The sequence below is a fragment of the Rattus rattus genome, chromosome 18, assembly GCF_011064425.1.
Source record: "Rattus rattus isolate New Zealand chromosome 18, Rrattus_CSIRO_v1, whole genome shotgun sequence".
In the NCBI taxonomy this organism is placed as follows: Eukaryota; Metazoa; Chordata; class Mammalia; order Rodentia; family Muridae; genus Rattus; species Rattus rattus.
In genome coordinates, this window is record NC_046171.1 from 44,036,195 (window position 1) to 44,062,639 (window position 26,445).

At 47.8% G+C, this 26,445-nt stretch overlaps 1 protein-coding gene across 2 annotated transcripts in view; it reads left to right on the forward strand.

The window, feature by feature from the left end:
- Positions 1-395: 395 nt before the first annotated feature.
- The window catches only part of Atg5 (autophagy related 5), a 96,370-nt gene continuing 70,320 nt past the window's right edge, over positions 396-26,445 (forward strand). Inside the window, exons 1-3 of one of the 2 annotated variants that reach the window (XM_032888519.1) lie at positions 396-579; positions 19,011-19,175; positions 23,000-23,127. In XM_032888519.1, coding sequence (XP_032744410.1) covers positions 19,068-19,175; positions 23,000-23,127 — 236 coding nt within the window. In that variant the 5' untranslated portion in view covers positions 396-579; positions 19,011-19,067. Of the gene's footprint in view, positions 580-1,680; positions 1,940-19,010; positions 19,176-22,999; positions 23,128-26,445 lie in introns of those variants that run through there. The other variant, XM_032888518.1, reaches the window with a different exon arrangement.

Consider the following 26,445-nt stretch of genomic DNA (forward strand, 5'->3'; position numbering starts at 1 on the left):
TAATAAAGTAAAATCTGCTTCCAAGGGACTTTGAGTGATTGAACATGTCAGTATCATCAGTGATTTATCTTGAGTGAAAAACAGGCTTGTTTTACAATGAGACTCCTTAATAAATGTTTATAATACTTGGGGAAAATGTAGGGTTTTTTTTTTTTTTTGTAAGAATACCAGTCCAAAGTTCAAAAGGCACAGTTCTCATCCACTCCACCTACTCAAAGCAAAAATCCCTACTACTATAAACTCAGTAATCAGTGACTAGCTGAGATCATAACTGGTCTAAGCACTGTGGAAAAAAAAATGACTATTGTATGCTCAGCCATAAAAGGGACATCAAGGCTCAGGGAACCTCACAAAAGAACGGTGTTAATTCCATGGGGCAAGAGTACGACCATTACGACAAAATTTGAGCCAAATTCAAAGCAGTTTTATTAAGTACTGGCCAGGACATGGACACTGGTACAAGATCCATCGCCAGAATTACCAGACTATGGCACCAAACTACATTAGTTAGAGCCTTAGAAAAGTCAACCCAGCTTCTCCTGAACGGAAGACTGACAAGATCACCTTGGGTTTCTTCAGGTAACACTGCCTTTAGATTCATGGCTCTGACCATGTTCTGGTGCTGCCGTCAGAGCAAGGTGCCCTGGCAGCGCTGCATGGAACTTGTCTCAAACCGGAAAAAGGAGAGAGGAAGAACGGAAAGAAAAAAAAAAGGCTAGAGAAATGCCCACACACCAATGTAGTTAAGTTGCTCGCTGCTCTTGCAAAAGACTAAAATCATTTCCAACGCCTGCACTGGGTGCCTCACAACTGCCTGTAACTACAGCACCGGGAGTTCCAATAACCATCTCTTATGATCTGCTTGGAACCCCACTCGCTCCTGGGGTAAGGGGCGGGAGAGAAAAGAAGAAGAGGAGGAAGGAGAAGAGGGAGGAGAAAGGAGGAAGGAGGAAAGGAGGAGGAGGAGGAGGAGGAGGAGGAGGAGGAGGAGGAGGAGGAGGAGGAGGAGGAGGAGGAGGAGGAGGAGGAGGAGGTGGAGGTGGAGGTTGTTGTTGTTGTTAAAATGTTTGGTGAGTACAGACCCAGCTCAAGTACTCTTTAGAGATAGGTTTACTTTTTATTTTCAAAACAAGAAGAGTAGGAAAGGTACTCTTAGAGGTAAGGGAGGCTTTGGTACTTTTACCAGTTGGGGTTAAATACAGCCACTAATGGCTGCTGTGGTCCTACAGGAGTGGGCAGGTTCTCCTGAGCAAATGAATGTGGTTTACCTTGAAAGCCAGGTGTGGTGGCTCGCGTCTGCAGTTCTCGCACTTGGGAGGCTGAGCAGCCCGAGATAAACTCCTTAAGTCCCAGACCTGCTGCAGTTGCAGCTTGACACTTCTGTCCTGACTCTAGCCCAACCAAACCACCCCAATCACTCTTAAAAGTAAGGTTTTTACAATACTGTTTTGTGAGGAAGAGAAAAACGCCGCTACCGCGGCAGCCGACGTCTCAGGGTCCTTTATTTCTCTGTTCTTCCACAACTGACTACCGGGAACACCAACGTCCGCGTTCTGTTGGTCCGAGAAGGAAACCAGCGGACTCAATGCGAGCTCAGGCGCTCCTTGTCTCTGCGCACGCTCAGGAGCAGCTCGGGTCTTGCCCGGTTGGGCGGAACTCAGAGGGAGGGGCGCTGGCCACGTGGGCGGGTGACGTCATCTCCGGGCGCCGAGGGTGACTGGACTTACGGTGGGCTACCGGCGCTGCGGTTCGCTCTGGTTCGGAGGGCGGAAGTGCCCGCTGGGCTGTTTTCTGACCCCCGGCGGCGGCGCTCTGTGCGGCTGCGCGCGCACTGGGACTTCTGCTCCTGCGCCTCTGCAGGACGCTGTGATCCCGGTAGACCCAACCCGACCGAGCGTCTTCCGCGCTGCGGGAAGCCGGAGCAGAGCCGGCACCTCGGGTAAAGCTCATGCGTGTGTGTCCGGGGCACGGAAGTGTGTGGCAGAGGGTGACCGGGCAAGGGCTGCGGGCAAGCGGCCGGTGTAAAGAGCGCACCCGGAGGCGATGGCGGGGGAGGCGGTGCCGCTGGGCGGAGGTGGGGTTGGCGAGACACCGGCCCGGGAGCCCTTGGGCAGCCTAGCTGTCCCTTTGGGTAGGTAGTATGTCAGTTCCTTCCTAAGGTAGGAAATGTAGCCTCGAGTCCGAGGCTCAAGTTAAACTTGCGTTTTAGTGCGAGGTATTTAAATCGGAATTATTTCGGTGCTTATCGGTTCTATCTAAACGCAGACTTTATCTTCAATGCCGTTCTTTGAGTCCCAGTTTTAAAATAGTACTTAATACTAAAAAATGCACTTTTCTGTTAGTAGAACACTTTCGTTTATTTACTTTGTTGGAATTACTCTCAAAGAATATAAACTTGAGGAACCTAAGAAGCCGGGTGGCGTGTAGATTTTTCTCCCGAAGCATGTAGCGTTCTTTTTCCTGAGGAAGCATAGCATGTTTTCACTAATCAGAACCCCAGGGACAACTGACTGTCTAAAGCACTCTAGAATTCAACTGATAACTATCTTGGGTCCTTGAGACCGAGTACTTGAGTCAGATATCCTGATTTCATTAAAGTTATTGTTTGAATTGAATTTGAGAACATTGTTTTATGGTCATTGTCATGACAGGTAGAATGTCACTGTAACTTTAAATGTACTTTGAGCCCAGTTTTGAGGCCCATAGGAAAACAACAAAACCCAACTGTGATGGCCCAAGCTTCTAGTCCTTGTGCTAGACAAGCTGAGGTAGGAAGATTGCCTTGGGTTGGAGGCCAGCCTGACTACAGAGCAAGACCCTGTCTGAAAAAGGAGCACACACACACACACACACACACACACACACACACACACACACACACACACTTGAAGTGCTTGTCATTAACCCCTAGTACTCAGGATGCTAGCCTGGTCTGCATAGTGAGTTCTAGGCCAGGGTGACACAGTGAGCACCTGTCCGGGGAGACGGGGGAATATATTCCAGGTGATAGAAAGTTCTAGAAAAAGGATAAACCAATAAAATGGAAGGCACAGGGTTAGTGCAGTCCATAGAAAAGGTATTCGAGTGAAGCTAAGCCCCATGGAAAGGCCGTTGGAGCCTACTAGCCAGTTCCGGGTCCTTGTGGGGCTCTGTAAAATCTTAATTTTTTTATGTTTTAATCTTAATGTGAGCAAATGTTTGGCCTGCATATACGTATGCCCCTTGTATTCATGCCTAGTGCCCATCAAGGAGCCCCTGAGCTGTTTACTGAAGGGTGCTAGCCTGGAACCAAACCCATGTCCTCTGCAAGTGCAGCCTGTATTCTTTCTCTCTCTCTCTGTCTCTGTCTGTCTGTCTCTCTCTCTCTCTCTCTCTTGCTCTCTGACAGGATCTCACTCTGTGACCTTGTATCAGGCCGGACTTAAATTCAGAGATCCAATTGCCTCTGCCTTCTCAGGGCTGGGATTAAAAGTTCAGATTTCTTCCTCACACCCTTCCTTTCCTTTCCTCTCTTTTCCTTCCCCTATCTCTTTGTCTTTCTGTACAAGGTTCCTTTGTGTATTCCTGACTGTTCTGGAACTTGCTGTGTAGACCAGACTGGCAGTTGTACTCAGAGATCCACTTTTCCTCTGCCTCCCAGAGCTGAAATTAAAAGCATACACCACCATCACCTTTTTACTATCTTTTACTCTCTCTCTTTTTCCAAACAAGGTTTCTCTGTGTAACAGCCCTGGATGTCCCGGAACTTGCTTTGTGGATCAGGCTGGCCTTGAACTCACAGAGATTGTCGGGAACAAGAAAGTAGTTACACATAGTATACAAAAGTTATATTTTATCATGCTGAGGGTCATTACACAATGTTCACATTCTCAGTTCCTAACTGTGGTCCTATGCCTAGCTTCCTAAGGCTGCTCACCTGTTCTGTGTATCTTAGGTGAAGGTCCAGGCTCTAACAGAAGTCTCTGATTGAATGGTCAGCATGTGGGGGAGTGGGGGGAGGGGGTCAACTCTACAGCCACTGAGCAGATCAAGGTAGCATCTTTCCAGAAGTAAGAACAGAGTATTGCTCTTGGTCTCTGCTTATATACCGTCTAGTGGGGTTCTAGAACTGTGTCTGGTTATCTGGAGTAAGTGACGTAACTGAGTTCTTAGGTGTAGTGGCTAAAGGCTTTTTCTTTCTTTTTTAACTGTGCTCATTACAGGGATCTTCTTGCCTCTACCTTCCAAGTGCTGGGATTGAAGGTTTGGGCCATCACTGCCTGGCTTCCAGTTTTTATTTTTAATGAGAAAAGTTTGAGTCAGGAGCAGACTGACCTAAGTTGAGTTTTGAAAGTATCTGATTGCCATGTTGACTGCAGAAATAGAGGTCAGAGTGGCTTGGGTCTGTGTGGTTGGGAATGATTAGATTTTAGTTTCTAAGGAAGAAGAATTAGGGATAATTGTAAGGTGGGTAGACAGAGCAACAGACTAGTGGGGTTTCTGCTTCTGTAGTGGAGGAGGATGTGGCGTGGAAGAGAGGAAGACCTGAGGCCAGCCTCAGTTGTGCAGGTGTTAAACTTCCAAATGGCAGTGCCAGTGTACAGGAAAACACTTGTGAAACAAGTTCAGGAGTCCAAGATGAAGGTGAAAATGGAAGTTGTAACAAGTATATTTGGTATTTAAAGTTGTTTGAAAGTTGGTGCATGTTTCCTTTAGGAGGGAGGGAGGCACACAGGAGACACAGAAGGAACATAAAATCCTCTCCTCTTTCTCCCTACCCCAGGGTAGATAGAACCAGTCAGTGAATCCCTCGCTGAGATTGACTGAAGCATAGGTTTAAGAGGAAATAGAAAGAGGGTCATGAGACAGCAGAAGGAAAGGGAGGAGACTGGAAAACTGGGGAAGCTCTGGGTGAGTGGTACAGGAAAGTAGGGGAATGGGTGGATTGGAGGAATGTAGAGGCACTAGACATTACCAGAGACCCATGTCTGAAGCTGTTTGCAGTTGAAGGAGAGACTGGCCACTCTCCATTACTGGACAGTTTCCCATATACCTGGGGAAGGTATACGTCTCCTGCTATATACCTGGGAAGGTGTGTGTCTCCTGTCATATACCTGGGAAGGCGTATGTCTCCTGCCATATATACTTGGGAAGGCGTATGTCTCCTGCCATATATACCTGGGAAGGCATATGTCTCCTGCCATATATACCTGGGAAGGCATATGTCTCCTGCCATATATACTTGGGAGGGCGTATGTCTCCTGCCATATATACCTGGGAAGGCATATGTCTCCTGCCATATATACCTGGGAAGGCGTACATCTCCTGCCATATATACCTGGGAAGGCATATGTCTCCTGTCATATACCTGGGAAGGTGTATGTCTCCTGCCATATATACCTGGGAAGACGTATGTCTCCTGCCATATATACCTGGGAAGGCATGTGTCTCCTGCCATATATACCTGGGAAGGCATATGTCTCCTGCCATATATACCTGGGAAGGCATATGTCTCCTGCCATATATACCTGGGAAAGTGTATGTCTCCTGCCATATTTACCTGGGAAGGCATATGTCTCCTGCCCTATACCTGGGAAGGCGTACGTCTCCTTCCATATAGGGAAGGTGTGTGTCTCCTCTCATATACCTGGGAAGGCTTGTGTCTCCTGTCATATACCTGGGAAGGCTTGTGTCTCCTGTCATATACCTGGGAAGGCTTGTGTCTCCTGCCATATACCTGGGAAGATGTGTGTCTCCTGCCAGCCCACTTTGTCCTAGGTCCAGTACACATGTTAGCAATGCCTCAGTTGCTAAATTGCTCCTGTTTAACCTCTTACCCCCAGGTTTGCCCTCCATGCACAGCTCTGAGACCCTTGACCCATTTCACCTCTTACAAACCTCACAGGTTCTCTAGGCTGGATAGAATTGACATCCTTCCTGCTTTTCCTGTGATGTGTTCCATGAGCTTCCACAGGATTGACAGTAAGGGAATTGCTTGCATTTCCTTGCATCGGCCACCGTCTCTTTATATTCACTGTAGGTTTTCCCCACTGGAACAACCTTGTGATTTGAGAAGTAATTTCATCCCATGGGAAAAGGAGACTGGACTGGGGTCACATGTGCTCCTGAAGCCTTTACAGCCTTAACTCTGGAATACTAGTCCCAGGCAAAGCTTACTAAAGTGTTGGCCCGTGTTGCTTCTGCATGCTCACCTTTAGATAGATACGGTCCTGAGTGTGGCTCATCAGAGCTGTTTCCAGCTTTATGGTGACTTTGTGATACAGTGCCAGGCACAGTTAGGAACTACTTGGATTTTTAGGATCTTTGAAGTAGGGTCTTGTCATGTAGCCCAGGCTCTGTCTTACTCATTTGTATCTTCAGCATTACCCTACTGCTGAGTTCAAAAGCAGCTTGGGGAGGAAAGGGTTTATTTCAGCTCTGTGTCCTGAAATCACAGAGGTCTTGATGGGAAGTCAGGGCAGGAACCTGGGTCAGGGAGTGAAGCAGAGCCCTTGGAGGAAAACTGCTTGCCCGCTTGCTTACCCGCTTACCCGCTTACCCGCTTGCCCGCTTACCCACTTACCCCGCTGCTTGCTCAGCCTGCTGTCTTAGACCAGGTGTGGCACTGCCTGCCCTCGGGGCAGGGGGCCCTGCCACATCACACTGCCTGCCCTCAGTGGAAGGGGCCCTTCTACATCAACTGTGTCTCAAGAAGATGTCCTCTAGACTTGCCTAAAAGCCAGTCTTATGGGGACATTTTCTAAATTAAAATTTCTTCTCTGAAATATCTAACTTTGTGTCAAGTTGACAAAAATCCAGGCACAGTAACCGGGGTTGACCTAAGAGTAGTGATCTTTCTGTCTCAGCTTCCGAAGCACCAGAATTAACTGCACGTCACTATTTCTGGCAAATAAAGTGGTCCCCCCTCACCCCGCCCCCTTTCTTCAGTGCTGGGAATTGAACTTAGGGCCTCATATACGCTGGACAAGCACTGTTCTGCTGCGCTGTACCCTGTACTTGGATGTTGGAGTGCTCCCTTCAGGCCTGGGAGCCAGATGTGTTAAGATTCTCTGTGGTCTCACAGCCGCAGTAGGTGTGCGGGTTCACAGGATACACAGCCTGCTCCGTGTTTACCATGCGCCTCAGCTGCGGTGTGAGGAGGTTACATATTAGATACTCTTCCAACTTACTTAGTTTCCTTTTGCACTTTTGAGATGGGATCTCACCTAGCCCAGGCTGGCCCTGAACTTGGTAGATAGCCAAAGCCAGCTGTGACTTCTCAATCCTCCTGCCTCCACTTCCTGAGCACTAGGATTATGGGTATTGAGCACCACACCTTGCTCCATTTGTATTTTTTAATTTAAATTCTCTTCTGAGGGGAAGAACCTATTGTAAGGTGAAGCGTGGGGCGCTTTCTTTGACTGTTCATTGCCATCCTTTAAGTGCCAAGTGTATTTATTATTTTGTCTACTTATTGATTGTGTGATTGTGTGCTGTATACATGTGTGTTTGCACACATGTGGGGGGCATGAGTGTGTAGGGGTAGGAGGTAGCTATAGGGGTTTGCTGAGGTGCTCTCACCGAGGTGTCTCCATCCTGATGCACCACCCCTGACTGAGCATCTGAACTTTCCCAGCAGGTACTTTACCAACAGCCTTTCCTCAACCCCAAAGTTCTAAGTATTTTAGAATTCTTTGAATACTACAGATCCACTAATATTTAATTCCTCTTCCTCCTCATAAGCTCTTACAGAACCAGAGGAAGTAGACTTATTGGACAGGACAGAATCTTTACATACATGATCTTTCTGCTGCTCCATGGGCAAGACCTGTACAAGAGCAAGGCACCCAGCATCCCTGGAAGGGGAGGGGAGGGGCGAGGCTCAGGAAGTTCCTGGAGCTGAGCAGCTGTGGCTTCTGGAGAGGGAGAGACCGTTTTCTTCAGGGATAAGGCTACCAAGAGAGGCTGCTCGTGCCTCAGGTTGCCCTGAGCCCATGGGTGGACTCTGAAACGCTCAGGAAGCTGGGAGGGGGTTGAGGGGTGGGTGGAGACTGTAAGCAAAGTGCAGTACTATAGAACAGTTTATCATTTATCTCATTTATATCATCAAATGAGAACATAGAGGCTGTCAGCCAGTGTGAGGTGGTATGAAATAATGCAGTGTTTCTAGAGATTTGAAACTGGTCTGAGGCTGAGCAGAGCGCATTTGTAATCCCAGCTTGGGAGAGAAGCAGGATAGAAATCCAAGGCAAGCCTATGCTACAGGGTGAGTTTCTGTTGTTCCGTGGCCCCCACCCTCTCGGGGCTACAAACCCTACTCCTGACCCCTTTCCCATGTGTGACTATCTGGTTTTCTTCTAATCCACATAATTTGGTGGGTTCACGTACTCCTGAAAATAATTGAAAGATCTGGATGATGTCTTTGTGTCCTGCTGTGACAGTGCTCCGGGTGTCAGGAGGAAGATGGTGTGTGACGTACAGTCCTTTCCCCAGGGGAATGCTGAACTGACCCCTGAAGGTGGCGTGTGTACAGATGAACACTTTAAACAAGCTTGTCGGTTCTGTAGAAGAGGAGAAATAATGGTGCGTCCATGAAGGAAGAGGATGACCCACCCTGTCCGTGCGTAGGAGAAAGGCTTTTGGAGCCGGGCATGAGTGTTCCCACATTGGAAGGTGGAGCAGAGGAGCCCAGCACATGCAGTCATGGCAGGAGCTCACCTACACATGGGGTTAGACTTTCTGAACAGGGTTCAAAGGGGCCACTGTGTCCTGCTAGTGACTGAGGGGTGTTGGTGGGTTGCTTAGGCTTTTATTTTGTTCTGTTTTGTTTTTGAGACGGGGTTTCTCTCCGTGGCCCTGGGTGTCCTGGAACTCACCCTGTAGCCCAGGCTGGCCTCAGACAGAGATCCACCTGCCTCTGGCTCCCAAGTGCTGGGATTAAAGGTGTGCACCACCAGTGCCCCGGGTGCCTGAAGTTATAAGAGTTTTCTGTATTCACCTAGTACATACCACCCACCTTGGCCTATCAAAGGATCAAGGTTTACTGACTAGATTTAATGTTTTTTAGAGCATTTTACTATGTGAGCATGAGTGCAGGCGCTCAGACGCAGAGATCCCTGGGGCTGGGTCCCTGGGGCTGGAGTTCGAGGTGGAGGTCAGACACCTGTTGTTAACCGATCTTAACGGCCGAGCCATCTCTTAGCTTGGTTATATTGAATTTTATTTTAGCAGTGTGTGATGCATGGTTTTTAGAATTTACTTACTTTCTGCACTGGCTGGTTTTGTGTCGACGTGTCACAAAGTAGAGTCATCAGTGAGGAAGGATCCTCAGTTCAGGAAATGACTCCTTTGAGACCCAGCTGTAAGGCATTTTTTTTTTTTTCAATTAGTGGCCAGTGGGGGAGGGTCCAGCCTATTGTGGGTGGTGCCATCCCTGAGCTCTGGGTGGTCCTGGGTTCTTCAAGAGAGCAAACTGAGCAAGCCAGGGGGAGCAAGCCAGTGAGTAGCACCCTCCATGGCCTCTGCATCAGCTCCTGCCTCCAGGTTCCTGCCATGTTTGAGTTCCTGCCCAGGCTTCCTTTCATGAGGAACAGTGATGTGGAAGTGTAAGCTGAATAAGCCTTTTCCTCCTCACATTGCTTCTTGGTCACGCCGTTTTGTCTCAGCGATAGAAACCCTAACTAATATACTTTATTGATAAAGTTCTCATTTGTCTTTATGTTTTTAATTATTCTTAATTCCTAAAGCCGTGTGTGTGTGTGTGTGTGTGTGTGTGTGTGTGTGTGTGTTGGAGCCCAGAACCTCATGAAGACTAATCAGGTGTCCACCACTTAGCCACATCCCTGGTCCCTTCTGCCTCTCCCCACTCGCTTTTGGGGTATAGTTTGTTGATAGCCCAGGCTTGCTGGGAACTTGTACTCCTGTTTCCTAGGTGCTGAAATTACAGTCGTATGCCGAATAAATTGATTGCTTCGTTCATGGCTAATGTGGTAGTGCTGTTTTCCACTTCATAAGTGAGAAAACAGACGTGTTAACTTACTTAAGGTCAATAGAAAATGACATCACCAATTTTGCTTATACATTTAAAGTAGATTTATTAGACCAGAGACATAAAATTCTTATAGGTAAACTTTTCTCTAACGAATAATAATAATAATAATAATAATAATAATAATAATAATAATAATATCATGCATATTGGGTGTGTGCACCTGTGTTCCAGTATCAGTGGAGGTCAGAGGTGTCAGATCTCTGAGCTAGAATTGCAGATAGTAGTGATCTGCCTGGTGATGTGCTGGGAATTGAACCTAGTTCTTCTGGAAGAGCGACAGTGCTCTTAACCACTGAACCATCCCACAGCCCCTAGATGAGTATTTATTAATATTGAGTGCATATGAATAATGAGTAGCCCTGTTTGCATTCCACTAATCTCTTCAGCAGTTTAGTTTACAAAATGTATGTCAACAATACCGTGCTCCATTTAGCTGATCTGCCTTGCTCAGTCAGCGTCTTCCCTGAAGTCCAAATATATACATTGAACAGTAGCCAGTGTGGCCAGCAATGGGGGGTCTTCAGGGCGATTGAGAGTTGAAGTTCTGTCTGGGCCACAGTTTAAAACCGTGTCTCAAAAACTAAAAGCAAAAAGTCAGAAGTGCAGATAGGATATGAGCGTCTAATTTATTTCTTGGTGTGTGTAGCTACTGTAGAATGTGCATAAACATGGCTGGATTACAAGATGTCAAAGCCCAGGCCTCCCTGGGCATGGTGCTGCCCTCCCAGAACTCTCTGAATTCAAGGCCAGACTGATCTAGAGTGGGTTCCAACACAGCCAGGGCTACCTAGTGAAACCCTCTCTTTAAAAAATAGACAGACAAAACAAAACAAAAAGCCTTGCCTGTAATTGAGTTTTGAGGTATTTTTCATTCCTCAAAAAATCTATCCTTGTATCTTCTTGGAGGAGAGAGTGTTGGCTGTTCTTTGTTCTCATACAGGAAGGAGAAGAAGAGCAGAAGAGAATGACAGGGAGAGAACAAAGTGGTCAAGTGCCCTGGGCATCAGACAGGGAGAGAAGCCGCCTAGGCACGGTGCTTTGGTCTGTGTGATCGTCTGTCTAGAACAGTGTTTGGCCTCCTACCAGTTGGGTGTTTACTTCTTGGGAAGGGAAAGAGTCTTCTCAGTGTAGCCTTGGGCCTTTACTGTCAATTATTTTCTTCCTGCATTTTCTGAGAAGAAAGGCTGTGAGCATATTGATAGTGACACGTACCTGTGTGTGTGTGTGTGTGTGTGTGTGTGTGTGTATGTGTGTGTGTTTTAACAGGGATTGAACCCAAGATCTAGAATTCAGCGTTTGTGAATTTAAGGAGACACCATCCCATGTGCCATGAATTACTGTTTGTGTCTCACAACTTGACCGTAAACGAGTTAAGTTTATAAAGGGACTCTGACTGTTTCCTCTTGAGCAGGCGTTGTAGCCGCCAGTTGGTTACAAATGCTACGGCTTCCTACTTTATATAGGCCATCAGGTTTGCTAGGCAAGCACGCTATCACTGAGCTCTATCTCGAAGGCTCGCTTTCTTTTTGCAGCAGGGTTCACTAAGTTTCCCATGCTGGCCTTGACTTTACTCTGTGGCCCCAAGCCTTGAACTTATGGTCCTCCTGCCCAGCCTGTTGAGTAGCTTTAATTACAGGCCTCTTTGAACATTTAAGTTGCAAGTCAAATGGTAGAGTACTTGCCTAGTTTGTCTAAGGCGGTGCTTTTGAGATGGTACTACAGAAAGCAAGTGAGACAAACAGAATACTTTAAAACTGGATCGTTTTCTTCAAGTCCGTTACCTTAAAGAGGTTTTTAGTTGTTTTCTCTTGAGAGAGAGTCATAGCTGACAGCTGACTGGATATGTCAGTATCCCCAGAACCACTTGATAGCATTGACTTTAGATGTACCTGTTAGCGTGTCTTAGGCGCGTTTCTACTGCTGTGATAAAACACGATGCTGGGGGCAGAAAGAGTTTGTTTCATTTTATATTTCCAGGTAACTGTTGGTCAGACAGACGTCAGGGCAGGAACCTGAAGGGAGGAGCGGAAGCAGAGACCACCCAGGAATACTGCTTACCAGCTCGTTCCTCCTGCCTTACTCAGTTTGCTTTCTTCTTTGTTTTATTGAGGCAGTGTTTCTGTCCATAGCCCTGGCTATCCTGGAGCTCACTATGTGACCCACCTACCTCCACCTCCTGGATGCTGGGATTAAAGATCTGTGCGGCCAGCACCAGGCCTCAGCTTCCTTTATACACCCGAGGACCACCTTTCCAGGGACAGGATTGCCCCCAATGAGCTGGACCCTTCCATGTCACAAATCAAGAAAATGCCCTACAGATTTGCCCGCAGGCTAATCTGATGGTGGCATTTTGAGTTGAAGTTCCCTCTGTCAGGTGACTCCAGCTGGTGTCAAGTTGATAAACAAAGGAAAAAACCTAACAGCAAGACCCGAAGAGATGGGCTGATCCCTGTGGGTCCCAGGCCAGACTGGGCTGCATAGAGAGTGGTTGTCTGCAACAGAAGCTGTGGCTTCTCACATTGGACTGTATTCATTTACTGTTTCCTTACTTTTTACTTATTTTTGGTTTTTAGACGGGGCTTCTCTGTGTAGCCCTGGCTGTCCTGGAACTCACTCTGTAGACCAGGCTGGCCTCGAACTCACACATCCCTGCCTGCCTCTGCCTCCCACTGCTGGAATTAAAGGTGTGCACCAACATTACCCATCCACATTGGATTTTATATTTTCACTGTTTTGTGTACTTACCCACCACCGAGGTTAAAAACAAAAACAAAAGCCATGATAGAGTTAGAACTGAAAACCAGCTACATTCTGCCCTCTTTCTCCAGGTGTGTTTACTGCCTGCATTCATTCCTTCATCCCTAATGTTAGCCTTTCTTGTTCTCTTTCATATGGTACTGTACCTACATGTATGTGTATTCACACACACACACACTGAGAGAGAGAGAGAGAGAGAGAGAGAGAGAGAGAGAGAGAGAGAGAGAGAGAGAGAATGTTAGATTCTGCATGTAAGGAGGAAATGTGGTTTTTTTCTTCTGAGATTGTGTGACCTTGCTTAATAATGTATATTTTAAGTCCGTCAATTTTCCTGCAAATTTTGTGACTTCGTTTTTCTTTAGAGCTGAACGGTATTCCATTATATATATTTGTGTGTGTGTGTATGTACATATAATTATATTTATATATATATCAATTTTCTTGTCCCTTTATGTGTTGATGGCAGTGAGGTTGATTTCACTTCTTGCTGTAATGAATAAAGCCATAATAAAGATGATGCTGCAGACACTTCTGTGCTAGGGTGTAACCAGAAACGAAAGGGCTCCTCAGACTGAGTTTCACAACAGCTGCATTGTTTTGTACCCCACTAATAGTGGTTAAGGTTCTTTTCTCTGCACATCCTCTCCAGCATTTGTTGTCATAGTTACTCATGGTGGGTAGCCATTGGTGAGGTGCTCTGAGAGTACTTTTAATTTGTGTTCCCTTGGAGAGATGGCTCAGCAGTTAAGGGCACTGACTGCTCCTCCAGAGGTCCTGAGTTCAATTCCCAGCAACCACATGGTGGCTCACAACCATCTGTAATGTGATCTGATGCCCTCTTCTGGTGTGTCTGAGGACAGCAACAGTGTACTTAAATAAATATAATAAATCCAGAAAAATCACATTATTTAAAAAAAAAAGTTATTGGCCATTTGTGTTCATTTTTGAGCAGTGAATACTCATGTTTATGTGCCCACTTGCTAACTGGCAGTTTTCTTTCCTTGGTGTTTAATTTCTGCAGTTCTCTGTAAGTTTGGATGTTAGCCCTCATCTGAGTGTAGCTGGTAATGACCCCCGTTCTGTGGGCTGTCTGCCTCCTGTGTCCATTTATTTTACTTAGGTGTTTAGTGTTTATTTTTTTCAGTGTTTCATTCGAATTTATGATACATTTGTGGGTGCCCAGAAAGGCCAGAACAGGGAATTGGATCTTCTAGAACTGGAATTACAGTTGTGAGCCATTCAGACTGGGTGCTGGAAAGACCTCAGGTCTTCTGGAAGCTCAGTGGGCATTCTGACCTGCTGAGCCATCTCTCCAGTCTGGACATTTATTCTAAAGATCAACTGCTAACCTAGTGAGGAAGTAACGAGGGGCTTCCTGTTCTCAGCACGTTGATTCGAATGATTTGTACATGCAGAAGTTTTTCTTCATGTATAGAATTCAGGCTTGCATGAATTCGAATTGTGACTGTGGTCCTGAATGAGATTGGCATATGCATATCCCTTGTGTAAGGTCCTTGTACAGATTAGTAAACATTAGCACTGGGAGATACGTACCAGGGTCTTTCCTGAGCTGACAGATGCCCAGTGCTTTGACAAACCTCTTGCAGTCTGCTTACGTGTGGATGACCTGCGTCTGGCTGATCTTTAACTGTGGGTTAGCTGGGGACAGTCCCTAACTGTTTGGCCTAGAGAAAGGATTAAAACCAGCTCCCGATGCACCTCAGTGTTGTATTGATGTCGTGCGGGAGATGGCTCGGCCACCAGAACGTTTGCTGCTTTTGCAACAAGCTCAGTTCCCAGCACCTGCGTGGTGGCTCACAACCTTTGTAACTTCAGTTCAGGGGGTTCTGACACCTTCTTCTGGACTCTTCAGGGCACCCGGACTACATGTGTTGCACACACATACATGTGTGTATGTAGACAAAACATCCATAAACATAAAGTAATACATCTAAAAGGAATTTTAAATTGATAACCACCTAGGCCCATAATTTTGGAGGGAACCATGCAATTAATTTTTCATTATGCATTATACTGAGTTGTGGAATCAACTGCCCAACACTGTATCGGTTGTGTCGTGACCCTTACACTCAGGTAGCACTTCCTTGGGTTGCTCTGTGCGTTACCAGCCGTGTGTCTCTCATCATGTACACAGGTGGCATGGAGCGTGAGCATGGGTGGACCCTGGGGCATCTCAGACCTCAGCCCTTCCCTGGTCCTCTCCTCGTGTGCAGTTAGCGCTCCCTGAGAGTAGGGACTGTTGTGAGTTGGAAGAGTATCTCATAGGGGCTGAGGGTTTTGACTTCACAATGGAGAGAGAGTTGGAGAAAAGCAGCGTAAGCACTAGGCTGGAAGTCGGAGCACAGGGACCAGATACTTAGGGGGCCACAGAGAGGAGTGTAATCATTACGGCTGGAAATACTGGTGGGGCCAAGTCATGGATCTGATGGAATTTAGAAAGGGGACTAGGCTTAATAAAGGGCTTTTTGTTGTTGTTTGATGGCTGGCTGGCTGGCTGGCTGGCTCGCTCGCTCGCTTGCTTGCTTGCTTGCCGCTTGCTGGCTTGCCGCTTGCTTGCTTGCTTGCTTGCTGGCTGGCTGGCTGGCTGGCTGGCTGGCTGGCTGGCTGGCTGGCTGGCTTGCTTGCTTGCTTGCTTGGCAGGGGCTCCTGTGGCCCAGGCTGCACCCATGAGGTTTATAGGCTTGCATCACCAATGCCAGCTCTTGATTGCTATGCACTGTCAGCTGAGCTCATCTGCAGCTTGAGGCAAATACCCTTTATTTCTTTCAGGAGGAATGATATGTGTGATTAGGAGAGGTTAAATGTATTGGATGAGGCGAGTGTAACTATGTGAATAATCTTTGGAATTAGATTAAGATCATAGGGCATAGGTACAAGGCTCTCTCTTAGGTGAGTGATAAGAGTCTACTGGGCTTGAAAAAGTAACAGGAGTATGTGGTGTGGTTTACTTTGTGTGCCTGGCCCTTTAAAAGATCCCCAGTTGCTGGTCACCTGGCCCTAGAGAGCCGCTTGACCCCAGGACCTTCAGCTTTGGTTGCCCCTGACTTCTAGGAATAGGAGAAGATAGAAAGAGACAGCAGAGGCTGAGGGGAGCCCAGGGTCAGAGAAGCCAACAGAGGCTGAGAGGGAGCCCAGGGTCAGAGAAGCCAACAGAGGCTGAGAGGGAGCCCAGGGTCGGAGAAGCCAGCAGAGGCTGAGAGGGGAGCCCAGGGTCAGAGAAGACAGCAGAGGCTGAGAGGGGAGCCCAGGGTCAGAGAAGCCAACAGAGGCTGAGAGGGAGCCCAGGGTCGGAGAAGACAGCAGAGGCTGAGAGGGGAGCCCAGGGTCAGAGAAGCCAGCAGAGGCTGAGAGGGAGCCCAGGGTCAGAGAAGACAGCAGAAGCTGAGAGGGAGCCCAGGGTCAGAGAAGCCCAGCAGAGGCTGAGGAGAGCCCCGGGTCAGAGAAGCCAACAGAGGCTGAGGGGAGCCCAGGGTCAGAGAAGACAGCAGAGGCTGAGGGGAGCCCAGGGTCAGAGAAGACAGCAGAGGCTGAGGGGAGCCCAGGGTCAGAGAAGACAGCAGAGGCTGAGGGGAGCCCAGGGTCAGAGAAGCCAGCAGAGGCTGAGAGGGAGCCCAGGGTCAGAGAGGGACAGCAGAGGCTGAGAGGGAGCCCAGGGTCAGAGAAGCCAGCAGAGGCTGAGGGGAGCCCAGGGTCAGAGAAGCCAACAGAGGCTGAGGGGAGCCCAGGGTCAGAGAAGCCAGCAGAGGCTGAGAGGGAGCCCAGGGTCAGAGAAGACAGCAGAGGCTGAGAGGGAACCCAGGGTCAGAGAAGCCAGCAGAGGCTGAGGGGAGCCCAGGGTCAGAGAAGCCAACAGAGGCTGAGGGGAGCCCAGGGTCAGAGAAGACAGCAGAGGCTGAGAGGGAGCCCAGGGTCAGAGAAGACAGCAGAGGCTGAGGGGAGCCCAGGGTCAGAGAAGACAGCAGAGGCTGAGGGGAGCCCAGGGTCAGAGAAGCCAGCAGAGGCTGAGAGGGAGCCCAGGGTCAGAGAAGACAGCAGAGGCTGAGAGGGAGCCCAGGGTCAGAGAAGCCAGCAGAGGCTGAGGGGAGCCCAGGGTCAGAGAAGCCAACAGAGGCTGAGGGGAGCCCAGGGTCGGAGAAACCAGCAGAGGCTGAGAGGGAGCCCAGGGTCAGAGAAGCCAGCAGAGGCTGAGAGGGAGCCCAGGGTCAGAGAAGCCAGCAGAGGCTGAGGGGAGCCCAGGGTCAGAGAAGCCAACAGAGGCTGAGGGGAGCCCAGGGTCAGAGAAGACAGCAGAGGCTGAGAGGGAGCCCAGGGTCAGAGAAGACAGCAGAGCCTGAGAGGGGGCCAGGGTCAGAGAAGCCAGCAGAGGCTGAGGGGAGCCCAGGGTCAGAGAAGCCAACAGAGGCTGAGGGGAGCCCAGGGTCAGAGAAGACAGCAGAGGCTGAGGGGAGCCCAGGGTCAGAGAAGACAGCAGAGGCTGAGAGGGAGCCCAGGGTCAGAGAAGACAGCAGAGGCTGAGGGGAGCCCAGGGGCAGAGAAGACAGCAGAGGCTGGGGGAGCGGAGGGGGAGCCCAGGGTCAGAGAAGGCGGCAGAGGCTGAGGGGAGCCCAGGGTCAGAGAAGACAGCAGAGGCTGAGAGGGAGCCCAGGGTCAGAGAAGACAGCAGAGGCTGAGGGGAGCCCAGGGTCAGAGAAGACAGCAGAGGCTGAGGGGAGCCCAGGGTCAGAGAAGACAGCAGAGGCTGAGAGGGAGCCCAGGGTCAGAGAAGCCAGCAGAGGCTGAGAGGGAGCCCAGGGTCAGAGAAGCCAACAGAGGCTGAGAGGGATGAGAGGGAGCCCCAGGGTCGGAGAAGCCAACAGAGGCTGAGGGGAGCCCAGGGTCAGAGAAGACAGCAGAGGCTGAGGGGAGCCCAGGGTCAGAGAAGACAGCAGAGGCTGAGGGGAGCCCAGGGTCAGAGAAGACAGCAGAGGCTGAGGGGAGCCCAGGGTCAGAGAAGACAGCAGAGGCTGAGAGGGAGCCCAGAGTCAGAGAAGCCAACAGAGGCTGAGGGGAGCCCAGGGTCAGAGAAGACAGCAGAGGCTGAGAGGGAGCCCAGGGTCAGAGAAGCCAACAGAGGCTGAGGGGAGCCCAGGGTCAGAGAAGACAGCAGAGGCTGAGAGGAGCCCAGGGTCAGAGAAGACAGCAGAGGCTGAGGGGAGCCCAGGGTCAGAGAAGCCAGCAGAGGCTGAGGGGAGCCCAGGGTCAGAGAAGACAGCAGAGGCTGAGAGGGGAGCCCAGGGTCCAGGTGGCAGGGAAGCAGGCCAGAGAAGGCAGTTGGTTTAGGAGAGGACTGAGTAGGCTAGAGGAGAGAGGACAGTCAATCAGAACACAGGCTGAGCAGGGAGAGAGGGAGCCTGCTGAGCCAGGAGAGGCTGAGCTGAGCCAGAGACCATATTGTTAGGAGACAGTAGAAAGAGTAGCAGAGTGACAAGAGGAGGCAGTTGGTGACAGCCGAGCCAGGAGAAGCCGAGCTGAGCAGATCAGCTAGAACAGTTGCCATCGTTTAGAACTGCTAGTACTGGGAGAACTGGGAGAAGGACTGTCCAAGCAGACTGTGAGGGACTGAGGGAGGAACGGTTGGGGGAAACCTTTGAAGGGGCCTGGGCTGGACAGGAGTTTGGAAGTTTGTAACATCGCAGTTTGTAAGAAAGGAGACATTAAAAGAAACATTAAAACACATTTTGCAGATGTATAGTTTCTATTTTGATGTGGCTCATATTACATACACACACACACACACACACACACACACACACACACACACACACATGTGCACACACACAGACATTTTTGAGATTCTGTTTTACCGAATAGCTTAATCTTGCTTCAAATTCTTATCTTGGCCCCTCTGATATAGAAATTACAGACATGTAGTACCACTCCTGGCTTTTACCTCCTTCCCTCTCTCCCTGCCTTCCTCTTTTCACACCCGCCCCCCTCTGAGTCGGGGCTTCACTACCTAGCCCAGGCTGGCCTGGAACTCACTACGTAGACCAGGCTGGCCTCTGCCTCCTAAGTGCTGGGATTAAAGGTGTGTATCAGTGAGGCCTCCCCACACCCCGCTCCACCTTTTCTTCTGTGAAGTTTTTGGGTGTTCATTTTTGCCTGTGAAATGGTCTCATTAATTCCTGTAAGGATCTCGCTAATGCTGTTTCTTTGTTTCCAGTTTGGCTTGGTTGAAGAAAGCACTTAGCCTATATGTACTGCTCTGTCCACTGGAAGAATGACAGATGACAAAGATGTGCTTCGAGACGTGTGGTTTGGACGGATTCCAACGTGCTTTACTCTCTATCAGGATGAGATAACTGAACGAGAAGCAGAGCCATACTATGTAAGTGCCTGCCGAGGGGACCTGTAACCTCGCCCAGTGTAAATGAAGGCTTCAGAGCCTGGAGGCTTCACTTTTCCACTCCCTCTGTCCTCCCTCCCTCCCTCCCTCTCCCCTCTTTCCCTCCCTCCCTCTGTCTTTCTTTCTTTTCTTAATTTTTTGTATTCTTCTCTCATACAGTCTCATGCATTAAAAGAAACATTAGACTGCAGACTCTCTCCCTCTGCAGTCCGTCCCACTCCCTGTGTAGCTGTCCCGTGCTGTGGGCAGTCAGAAGACTGGGATGCTCAGCATGGAAGTGGGACAGCCTGAGTTTAGCTTCCCAGGACCCACATGGAAACAGCCATGTGCCTGGAGTGTGGGCTCTGGGGAGGCAGACCCTGCCTTCAAGCCAGTGAGCTCCAGATGTGGGGATGTTCAGTAAAGAGGACGGTGGCCGGAGAGATGGCTCAGTGCTTAGAACTTTGCTGCACTTGCAGAGAACCCTGTTTCAGTTCTAAACACCCATGTGGTACCTCGCAGTCATCTGTGACTTGGGTGCCAGGGGAACTGACATGCTCTGGTCCCCTTTGGCACTAGGCACTCTAGTGCTGCACATATTTACACGCAGGCAAGACACTCACATAAAATCTTTAAAGCAAATAAGGTGAAGGGTGATGGGAGAAGACAGCTAGCATTGATCTGTGCATGCATGTGCATGTGTGTGCATGTATGTGCACATGCACCCGACACACTGTAAATGAATCAATACAAACAAAAGGGGCTCGAGAGTCAGCTAAGCAGAAAGTGCACATACTGCTCTGGAGAGGACCTAGGGTCCCAGTATCCACGCTGGCAGCTTACAACCCCTGTGAGCTCTAGCTCTGCCCTTGAAAGGCACAGACACAGACACATAACTAACTAGTAACACTGATTCTCTCAGATGAACCCCTGTAATGCTGCCACAGTTCACACGCACGCACACATGCACATGCACACACACGTACATGCACGCACACACACATTCACTTCAGACATTCTGACATGCGTGTGCTCTTTGTGTGTGCATGTTTTCATCTGTATTCGAGTGGAGTCAGGCTGTCTCCGTGAGTGTTCACAGGCTTAGCATGTCAGTACCTACCACACAGCACATCTGATGGTGGAATCACAAGCAATGTGCTGTGCTTTAGTGGGAAGCTATTTCTTTATGTTTTCTTTACTTTATGTGTTCGGGTATTTTTCCCCTCTTTAAGTATGCTACGTGATTGTAGTTCCTGAGGAAGTCAGAAGAAGGCGCCAGATCCTCTGGAACTGAAATTATACACAATTGTGATCTGTCATGTGGGTGGTGGGAACTGAACCCAGGAGCAGCCAATGCGTTTAACCCCCGCATTGGATTTTAAATATTAGATGATTCCAAGCAATTAATCCAAGCAATTAGTCAGATATGTTTATTAATGAACTTATGAAAACATGTATAGTAAAAACCTCTTCACATGACTGACTTAATGTTATTATGACCTAATGTTAAATAAGACCTAACATACAATTATAATATGTGATGACCTGATACAGTCTCTAAATATCCAACCAAATGGAAAGAAGTGTGTAAGTGTGTGTGTGTGTGTGTGTGTGTGTGTGTGTGTGTGTACAATCACTGTAGACATACGGATATACATTCTCTTTTGTTTGTGTATACACACACACACACACACACACACACTCTCTCTCTCTCATATATACCATAGACACTACAAAGACCACAGACAAACCACAGACATACACATCATAGACCCACATCACACACACACCACAGCCATTCATATAATAAAGACACACATACATAAAGCACAGCCACACAGCCACACCACACAAACCCATACACACACATCTCTCTCTCTCTCTCTCTCTCTTTCTCTGACACACACACACACACACACACACACACACACACACACACACACGTGTGCGCGTGTCAGTCAGTGGATGGATCAGCGGTTACGAGGTCCTGCTGCTCTTCCAGAGGACCTCAGTTCCATTCCCTCTTCTGGCCTCCTGCACTCAAATGGCACCCACACCACATCAAATAAATGCAAATAAAATGACAAGAGTGACTGAGGAGGCTTATATTACAGATTTTGAATGTGTAATCCTCCTGCCTTGGCTTCTATGCCTATCCTAGAATTCTTTTTCTAAACTTTTATTCATCTTCTCCTCTGTGCCTAAGTGTGTGTGTGCACCCCTTGTGCAGGAAGCCTTGGAGGTCAGGAAGGGGTGTCCTGTACCCTGCAGCCGGGGTTATAGACGCTTACCAGCCGCCGTGTGGGAGGCGGGCACGGAACACACGTCCTCCGTAAAAGCAGTGAAGCACTTGTAACCACTGAGCCCTCTCTTCACTCCGTGAAAACAAAATCCTTTACAAAGAGTCAAGGCCCCAAGTAGCCTCATTAGCCTGGAACAGGCAGTGCAGCAGAGCATCCTGACTCCTGCGGCTCCCTGAGCCCTTCCCCCGACCACGCCAGACCCTTGTCTTCGTCCCCTCCTTCTGTTCCCTTCCCCTTTCTCTCCTTCTCTCCTCTTTCCCCACTTCTGTCCCCTTCCCCCTTTCCCTCTCACTGGAAAGCCTTAGGCTAGCTTTAAACTTTGAGGGGTCCTCCTGCCCCTGCCTGCCTCTTGAGTACTGGAACTAAAGCATGGGCTGCTATGCCTGCCTGAAAAGTCTTAGTTTACTATGCTGATTTCATTTTCTCCTGGTATGATAAAATACCCTGACAAAAAGGGAGTTGTTTTTAAATAAATAATTCACAGGTGTTTATGAATTTCAGGCTCCAGTCCATTATTGCTGGGAAGCTGAGGCAGGCAGAGAAGGTGAAGTGGCATCTAGTTACCACATCCACAGTCAGGACAGACAGAAATGAACGCATGCCTGCAAGCTTACTGCCCTTTCCACTCTGTCAGCCCAGAACCTGAACCCGGGGAATGGGGTCCCTGACCTCAGTTAGCATAGTCAAGGTGACCACTGCTAACCACACCCACAGATCAGCTCTGTGTGGACAAGTGATTCTAGACAGCATTGAGTTGGCAAAGCCAACCATCGCACCAATGTATTTTACACCATTGGCTCCCATCTTTAGAAGACGGCTGCCATGTGTACTCCTTTGATTTTGTATATCCTTCAGTGTAACCTGTGTACTGGTGCTTTAGTTTTTGAAAGAGTCTAATGTATCTTTGTCATTTGTTAGCCATATTATTAAAATATAACTGATATTTTAAACATTTATGTTCTATGTAAAGAGAGGTGATAGTACTCATGTAAATCATTTAATATTTACAATAAATTTAATAGAACTGAATACCTTAATTAGTATGATATGCAATTATGTATTATATAGAGGGGTAAGGAAAAATTATCAATTGTGTCAATTACAAACATATGTTCCCTAAGCACTACTTAGAAGTTATAACCCAATCAGAAACATTTGCTGTTTTAACCTCTAGCTTTTAGCTTCTATAAAAAGCAGATTACTTGGGATTAAGCAGTCAAAGTAATACAAAGAACACAACTGTTTCCCTTACTATGAAAAGGTTTAAGGGGGGCTGGAGAGATGGCTCAGCGGTTAAGAGCATTGACTGCTCTTCCAGAGGTCCTGAGTTCAAATCCCAGCAACCACATGGTGGCTCACAACCATCTGTAATGGGATCTGATGCCCTCTTCTGGTGTGTCTGAAGACAGCTACAGTGTACTCATATGAATAAATAATTAAAAATTTTTAAAAAGGCTTACTTAACATCTTTATTTTGAAACAATGATGAATAAGTAAATATGGCTTTTCAAATTTTCATTTCAGTTGCTTTTGCCAAGAGTCAGCTATTTGACGCTGGTAACTGACAAAGTGAAAAAGCACTTTCAGAAGGTTATGAGACAAGAAGATGTTAGTGAGATATGGTTTGAATATGAAGGCACACCCCTGAAGTGGTAAGTGAATTTTTCTTCTTTGTTAAGCACTAAGTATACACTAGCTTTAAGAAGGTATAGTATGGGGTTGGGGATTTAGCTCAGTGGTAGAGCGCTTGCCTAGGAAGCGCAAAGGCCCTGGGTTCGGTCCCCAGCTCCGAAAAAAAAAAAGAACCAAAAAAAAAAAAAAAAAAAAAAAAAAAAAAAACATTAAATAACATGCAATTATATCTCAATAAAGCCATTGAAAAAAAAAAAAAAAAAAAAAAAAAGAAGGTATAGTATGCTAGAACAGGTGTGCAAAGTTCCACAAAGAAAGAAGGCCACACATGGTAGCTCTCATCCCAGCATTCAAGAGACTGCAGCAGAAAGTTACCAGTTTGAGGCTGCTGTTGTCAATGTATTGAATACCAGGAAAGCCAGGACCATACAGCAACCCTTAAAAAAAAAAAAAAGAAAAAAAAAAAAGAAAAGGAGTGAGAGTTAAACCATTGTGTAATGCTGTGTAGACAGTACCCTGCCTTGTCTAGCATGTTCCACGCCCTGGATTCAATCTCCTAACTTGTCAGAAACCAGCCATCGTGAGGCACACCTGTAATGCCAGCGCTCAGAGGCAGAGCCGGAGGCTCGGAAGTTTGTCATCTGTGGTTCCATAATGAGTCTGGCCTAGTCTATGTGAAACCCCATCCTTGTACTCAACTCCACGGCACTCTACACCACTCCTCCACTCCCCACCCCCACAAAAAACAACAGGAAGAAAAAAACCTCTGCCTTTCTCAATAGTGCCATTAGAGATAGGGACCCAGGGTCCAAATGCCTAATCTTGGTGACATTTCCCATTCAAAGCATCATAGAAGAGGGGAGAGATCTGCCTTCTGTTTGGATGGATGGATGATTGGATGATAGGTTAGCATATTTTCTTTGTTAAAAAAGTGTTTTTAATCATGTGTATGGCTGTGTGTGTTGGCATGTGCAAGTGAGGACAGGCGCCCATGGAGGACGGAGAGGGCATCAGATACCCTGGAGCAGAGTCACAGCTGGTACGAGCCACTCCGTGTAGATGCTGGGAGCTCATCTTGGAATCTCTGAAAGACCAGGCTGTTTTGTTTTATTAGTATGGATGTGTATGCCCTTATAGGTCAGCAGAGAGCACTGGATCCCGTGGAACTAGAGTTACAGATGGTTTTGAGCACCATTTCGGTGCTGGGAATTGAACCGGGGTCCTCTGAAAGAGCAGCAAGTGCTTTACACTGCTGAGCACCTTCCGACCCCAGTGTGTACTCTTAGCTGCTGAGGTCATCCCTCCAGCCCCACACCCTGGCTTCTGTGGATTTACGATTCTTCAAAACTCCTAAATCAGGGTTTTATCCATGTGCAGATACGGTTTTGGTGTTTTTGGTTATTGTGCTTCTAAAATATTTAAAGTAGAGAAGTTACAAAGAGAAGGCCGTGGAAGAGGTCAAAATATACTAGGATCCTGTATTCGTATGTTTGGATTTGTATGCAGTTGATTGCAGAAATATGCTAAGATGGTTTAAATAGGTTAAAGTACTTTCTCCCAATGTGGAAATAATACAATAAAGAGGCTTCGAAAGAGTCTTAGAAAAGGAAAGGATTTAAGTAATTAAATCTTATTGTGCAGCTGACAAGGACAACTTGGAAGGAGCGAACTTCTAGGATTTAGGTTATATTTTTTAAGGTTATAGCTCCTAGATACCACAGTAATCTTTGGACCGATTCCTTCTTTTTACTGCAGAAGAGTGATTTGGCTTATATCGTCTTCCTGTATCCTTTGAGAAAGCACCCTGCCTCCACCCTTCACTGGGGACTGAACCAGGGCTCTTGGGCATCCTAGGCAATTGCTCTTCCACTAGACTTTATTCTCAGCCCTCTGGAAAGTCTTTTTCCCTCCAAGACAGGATATGTTTGTTTCCCAGGCTAGTGGGAGGCTCGCCCTGTAATCCAAGCTTGTGTCAAATCACTGTGCTTCTGACTATAGCCGCTCAGCTTTTGTGATGACGGGTGTGCTCCAAATGCTTGTCTTGAGAGCTCTTGTGCCATAACTACAGAAGGTCTATTTAATCCCCCCATCTATTCTCTAATTTCTTAGTTGCTTATTTTAATTTGCCCAAATTATGCAGAAAGCTATTTAAGAAAAGTAGAAGACACACTGAATGTCCAGTACGTTAAAGGTACAGGCCTAGCACAATGGTCATGCTTTTAATCCCAGCACTCAGAAGGCAGAGGCTGGCAGATCTCTGAGTTTAAGGGCGGCCTGGTTTACATAGTGAGTTCCAGGACAGTTAGAGCCGTGTAGAGAGACTCTGTCTCAGAAAGAAAAGATGTTATTGGTGCGTAGACAGGTTCTAGGCCATAGTCTTCCATAGGCTGCAGTGCTTTATCTTTATCATGGAGCCCAGCCCCAGCCCTCATGTGTTTGTGTTGCTAACTTTAAAAAGTTATCTGAGAAACGGAAGTGTTGATCCGTCTGAAAACCGTGCCTTTGGGGATTATTTAACCAGACAGCAGAGGGTGCTGTAACACTGCACTTAAGGAGTGGAGTGTCTTACTCTGAGCAGAACTGGTCATCACTTGTATTGATACTCTCATGCTGTGATTGTCTGGAGACCAGTTCTGTGTCTGAAGACCGCTCTGGCAGCACATCATGTTAGTGGGTGAAGTCAGGTTGGGTTCGTTGCTCAATAGGAAAGCACTGGCCTGGCCCGTACAGGGCCCTGGGTTAATCTTCCCCTGCTGCAGCAAAAGACAATGGGGAGAAGGGACAGAGTGAGTTAGACCTTCACCTTTCTTTTTGTTTTGGTAACTGTAAGTTAGGCACATCTCTGATGTGATTTTTAAATACTGCACAAAACATTTTCAGAATGCGGACTGCGGAAGTAAGACGTTAGAACTGACTTCTGCTGCCCTGAACCTAGGGTACAGAGGCTGAGCGGCACGTGCACTCAGGAGCACATCCCAGCAGGGCGTCCGGTGTGCACTCACACTCAGCTCCCTTGAGAACCTGGATGCTCCTCACAGTTGTAAATAACGTGGACAGTCCTTGTGGTTTTTACCATTTCCGTTCATTTTTGTAAGGTTGGGGGTTGGGGGAATTTTAGAAATTATTCTGTAAAATGGGCCTTTTCAGGGTCAGGGGAAGTACTGGGCATCAGACTCAAGCCATGATAGCAAGGCAAGAGCATTTAATTACTTGGCTTTTTGGTTGATGTTGCCCTTGGTTTACCCAATAAAAAATAACTTGTGAATCTTCAATGTGGTGGTTTTTTTCTGGGTAAGAAGCATTTATTTCTGTGACCTGACCTGGGGCAGTAGTACTCC